General features: G+C 46.4%; 1 protein-coding gene across 1 annotated transcript in view; it reads right to left on the bottom strand.

Moving 5' to 3' along the window:
* Positions 1-1,592: 1,592 nt before the first annotated feature.
* psat1 (phosphoserine aminotransferase 1) overlaps positions 1,593-5,468 on the bottom strand; it is a 7,986-nt gene continuing 4,110 nt past the window's right edge. Inside the window, exons 5-9 of the mRNA XM_008288140.1 lie at positions 4,445-4,617; positions 3,938-4,107; positions 2,831-2,959; positions 2,153-2,290; positions 1,593-1,982 (exon numbers count right to left, since the gene is read on the bottom strand). Of these exons, the coding sequence (XP_008286362.1) occupies positions 1,880-1,982; positions 2,153-2,290; positions 2,831-2,959; positions 3,938-4,107; positions 4,445-4,617 (713 nt within the window). The 3' untranslated portion in view covers positions 1,593-1,879. The remainder of the gene's footprint in view (positions 1,983-2,152; positions 2,291-2,830; positions 2,960-3,937; positions 4,108-4,444; positions 4,618-5,468) is intronic.

Here is a 5,468-nt window from a genome sequence, read left to right as displayed (position 1 = left end):
AGGAGAGTCTCTCCCACCACCATCCCGCCGTCCTGCTGATGTTCTGCATCCCGCTCACTCCTACATACCGAGCTGCTTCTCCTGTCGGCAGGCAGCGAAGAAGTAGGAGGCGATTGTTTAACCTCACAGGCAAAAGGACCGAGTCAGCCGTTAGTGAATATTATTATTGAAGAGTTACTTGACAGCAGACTAAAAAAACAGATATTTTTTTACTTGCGCTCTCTAGTTTCCCGTCTGTTGCAGCAGAAGTGATGCAACGGCACACCCTGAAGTTCACCAAACACCACGGCAGCCATGTGGGGCTCGGTTAGAGCGCTGGAGGTCGAGAAGAAGAGGAAGATTTTCAGCTTGTTGTTTCCTCATGCAGACAGCTGACGATGGTCCCCAAAGTTTCAAAGCTAGAAGGAAGCTGGACCTGGTGTAGAAGGTCGCTGGTACGCATCCCGGTGAGGACACCCGGGATCTTTCTGCGTGGAGTCTCCATGTTCTCCCCGTGCAGTGTGGGTTCTCTCTGGGTTCTCCAGCTTCCTCCCACAGTCCAGAAACATGCTGAGGTTAATTGGTGATTGTAAATTGTCCGTAGGTGTGAATGTGAGTGTGCTTGGTTGTCTGTCTCTAAGTGTAGCCCTGTGATAGACTGGTTACCTGTCCAGGTGAACCTGCCTTCACCCTGAGTCAGCTGGGATAGACTCCAGCCCCCCATGACCCTAGTGAGGATGAAGGTGTAGAGATGATGGATGGATGGATGGACATTCAGTGGAGGTGGAAGCCTTTTTTTTCCAGCTCTGATAATTATGTCGTAACTTGTTTAAATGCTGCACGCTTCCTCCAACAACCTTAATGATTACCGTTAGTTGTGAGGTGTTTTCTCAAGGCAGCGTCGGTGTGCTTCATTAAGTCATAAATATTTTGTTGCAACACAACTCCACACAACACAACAAAGCAGAACCGGATGATTCACCACCTCATACTAAAGCCATTTGCACAGCTACACCACCGGACATGAAACAGCACATTTAGATGTTTTCTCCCACTGAAATCATCCCTTTGTGCCTTAAAATGGCTTCGATGTAACTCAACCACACTTTCTCCTTTAGCATGTGCATTCTCAGCTCACTCCTCAACCAATCGATGCAGCTCGAGCACGACAGCTCATCTAAAACTCAGCTCAAACTCTATGCCACACAAGGAATATAGGTTCAACCAGATGCTGAAGGAAGACGACGAGGAAAATCCCACCCTGCAAGTTGTGAAGCTTCGTTTGAAGCTGTGTTTGGAGGAACTGCTCGGCCATGAGTGTCTAATGTGTCATCAAATACAGAATAAAACCCCACATGGATGTTAACAAGGTGTAAAAACCTGAAGAGGGTCTTGGGTGTGTGAACCCACCACAACCAATCAGAACGAGCAGGATAAGTTCATATAGAGTGAGTCTATTTCTTTAAATTGTCTATAATGGGACAAATCTTTATATGTTTAGACACCAGGTCAGGATTTCACGGTTCAGTTAGTTTGTTTAGGAGTGCTTCTGTGTTCTCTGAAGCTAAATCTCCCCGTCGTAAAGACAAGAAAATACGCTCAAAAAGGTTTCGTATGGTTTTGTAAGTAAGATTTACTGGAATGTAAAGACACAGGAATCACCTACAGCGTATGTACATCAAAGCACGGTTAGTCGGCACATTAAATAGGAATTCTATGGTACACTGATATCATTTACTTGAAACAGCAGTTTAGGCTTTTGTAGGAACTACAGGTCAGTTACAAAACAGGTGTCTGAAAGTGCACCTTCCCCCTCCGACGTGGACGACGAGGCAACAGGAGGGTTTTTAAAACTACAGTAATGAAACGGCACCGCGTGACATCAGGCCAGCAGCCGCTTCTACTGGTGCTCTTTGAGGAACTCTTTCATGTAGCCAGCGAGGGCGTCGACGTCCTCCAGCGTCACGGCGTTGTACAGCGAGGCACGGATTCCTCCCACTGACCTGCAGGGGGCGACAGAGGCACGTTTGAGGTCTGGAGAATCCAGCTGCTGGTGTTTAACTGTTCTTACACAACCTTACCTGACAGACAACCATCAAGGTTGTGTTCTCTACAAATACAGCAATAAAGTGGATCATTGTGAGACAACATGAGGCCCGTTTGGTGAACTGACCTGTGTCCTTTCAGCGATATCATCCCCCGTTTGGCTGCTCCGTCCAGAAACGCCTTTTCCAAAGCTTCGTCTCCGTCTTTCTTCCCCACACGAAACGGTACGTTCATGCGGCTTCGACAAGCCGTCTCTACGGGACACCTGAGCAGGTGAACACGGCAGCTATTTGTTACTCTGGAGCAGCTTCTGGGTGTTTTTTTTTTGTTCATATTCACTGACTGTGGGCTCATTTCTCACTACAATATGAAATCCTGCCTCTCTATGGACACGACTCAGCCCTGGTTAGAGGTACAGAGGACTCGGTAGTGTTTGGTGTGTTTTATGGCACACATGGAGGCAGAACTAACATGCAAGGTGCTTGTGTGCCATCAGGAGCAGCTTGGGGTTGAGTGTTTGGACTCAGGACACTTTGGCATACGGAGGAAACGGAAATCAAACCGTTCGCTCTACCAGCTGAGCCACAGCCTCTGAAAAGACCTTCTGTCAAAGGAGAGATCTTCTAAAGCTTGAAAACAGACACCAGAGGAGGTGCAGAAGCATGTTTATCTCCAGGACTACTGGAAATCCAGCCTCCTGGGAGGTTATTAAACGACCGTCTCCTCCAGCTTTACATCTCGTCTTTGCTAACAGAGAGCAGAACAGACCGCACACCTGGACCGGCAGTAACGTTTTAATACTTACGCATAGAAACCATTGGAGGCGTTGATGATGTCGTAAATCATGGAGGACTTCTGCTTGTTGAGCGTCTCCATGGCAGCGGTGCCGCCGTTATTCTTGATCCAGTCCAGAACCAGACCCATGATGTAGATGCTGAATCCAAACAGGACATTAGCATTAATACAGTCTCACACAGAGAGAAAGTGGTAAAACACACAGAGACTACAGCGATAAATACACGTTTAGATGATTATTGTGACAGGTTTTACCACCCCCATGAGGGTTAACTTGGTGAATTCATAGATAAAAACACAGTGAACCAGCTGTAGTTTATCGATGCAGTTATAGTTTTACAGAGTACAAAGTACTGAAATCTTGTCATCAAGAGGTTGTTGTGCAACCAGTGGAGACTCCAGGAAGTAACTCCAACCACACACTTCAGACAGGTTTTCTATGAATTCACCCCAAATAGTCTCTGGGATTATTTTTCACTGCAACAGAAACTCTTTCCTCTCCATGGAAAAAGCAGAACCATGTGTAGAAGTACCAGAAGAACCAGAAGTTCCAAATGCTAACAGGTGTTACCAACAAAAATGTTGGTGCCAAGTAGTCCAGATATTTTACTACAGTCGTGACTCGATAATCCAACACTAAATGTAAAACCTTCTTTCATGTCAGATAGCAAGGCTGTCGCTATGTTAAGGCTGTTTTTATGGGTTCTGTTGGTTTTTCCTAAAAACCTGTTGGATATCAGGTTTAGGATTGTTAAGGGTCGATTATCAAGTCACACCTGTACTTACATTTTTAATCCTTGTCTGTAAACACAGCCTGCAGCTCAACCCAGTTCAGTAAAATAGTTCCTGTGTTGTGGTTCAGAAGGTTAAACAGACAACCTATAAGATGTTAACTTGTGAGATGTGGAGGTGCTGATGTTTTATATTTATGTTCTACTTCCAGTCTTTATGCTAAGCTAATCAGCTGCATCCTCGACTACCTCTGGGCAAGAAAGAAAAAGATTTGCACCATCTCTGAAGAATGCAGCTAATAACATTTTTAAACACAGACAGGTGGATTTTACCTGCTGGCCATAACATTCAGTCATAAACAGAAGCGCTGATGGTCAGTGTGTACCTGAAGCACGGCGGCGTGTTGTAGAGGGAGTTCATCTCCGCCTGCACCTTGTAGTCCAGGACGATGGGACACTCCTTCAGAGCGTGGCCCAGCAAGTCCTCCCTCACGATGACCACGGTCACGCCGGCACAACCCACGTTCTTCTGAGCGCCCGCGAAGATGAGACCGAACTACACAATAAAACACAAGTTTGTTTGTAAGCGCACAAGCCGACAAGTCAGAGGGTTCATCCTAGATTATAATCTCAACATGCTATCATGCTAATCGTACATAAAACAGGATAACAGGTGTTTGATGTGAACACACTGATGTTTCAGCAGGTAACACTCAGCTTGTTCTGTTCATTTTTACTTTAATATTTTCTAACATCAGTATTTCTTGTGTCGTGTTTTGCTGTTTCTGTGGATGTTGTTGTTTCCTATCAGTCTCTATTAGTGTTAAAAGACAGTTAATGTTTCCTCGGCTCTCGATGTCAATGAATTTCGGGAGATTTTCCTTCCGTCCCACCTTCGACACGTCCACGGGTCGGGACAGGAAGTTGGAGGACATGTCGCTGACGAGGACCGGCCCGTTCGTTTCGGGGATGAAGTTGTATTCCACGCCGTGGACGGTCTCGTTACAGCAGTAGTACACGTAGGAGGCCGAGGGGTTCAGGGTCCAGCTGCTGGGGTCGGGGATTTCTGGAGGGAGCAGCACACGTTTAAAACAGAACTAACAGAGTGTCTAAACACTAACATGAGCACGTTAGCAGCACAGATATCCAGACCGAAGGTAATTTATTAAACTGTTCACTGAAATACAAACATGTCGGCCTGTTTGTAGCACCAGGAGTTCAGTTATCTGCCAACCCCAGAACCACGTGGCACCAGAAGCACACAGTCTCTGTAGTAATAATGAAGACCTGTGCAATTACACCTCACACGCCCTTCTGCAAACCAGTTTTCCTGCACCGATCCAGCTCACTTGTAAAAACATGCCTAAAGCGAGGATTGAGGATCAAAAGGACTCTTTACAGATCGTTTTATTGGGAGGATTTTTGTCTCCACTGGCCAGAGACGTGGAAAACAAAAGACAGACGTGTCGGCTGACTTTCTGTCTGCAGGTCTACAGCGAGACGCTGCTCTTTGTGGCGACGGCAGACGGTGTTCTAGGTCCAAGAAAAACTAGACGACAGACAAAGGGAGCGACATGCTTCTGATTTTGTGTTTAGCAGCCCTCATAACGAGGCCTCTGATAGAGAAGAGCCCCAATGTAAACCCACAATCAGACACAACCATGTGGAAACGGCTGCTTGCATACCAGAGCCTTTCACTGGTCGCCTCTATTGTTTATTACGCAACAGTCTGGACACGTGGCCAGATTCTGCAGAGGGACGTCCACATGCAGCCGGAATGACAACGACCAGCTAGTAAGAGCCGAGACGAAAACAATAGAAATTAACCCTAAAAGCAAAGAAGATTTCATCCAGACCTTCCTGTCTGCACTGAGATATCCACCCATCCATCCATCTATCCATCCGTCCACCCATCTA

Source organism: Stegastes partitus, unplaced genomic scaffold, assembly GCF_000690725.1.
Source record: "Stegastes partitus isolate 25-593 unplaced genomic scaffold, Stegastes_partitus-1.0.2 Scaffold543, whole genome shotgun sequence".
Lineage (NCBI taxonomy): Eukaryota > Metazoa > Chordata > Actinopteri > Pomacentridae > Stegastes > Stegastes partitus.
The sequence above is the reverse complement of the archived record's forward strand: the minus strand, read 5'-3'. Positions and strand labels throughout refer to the sequence as shown.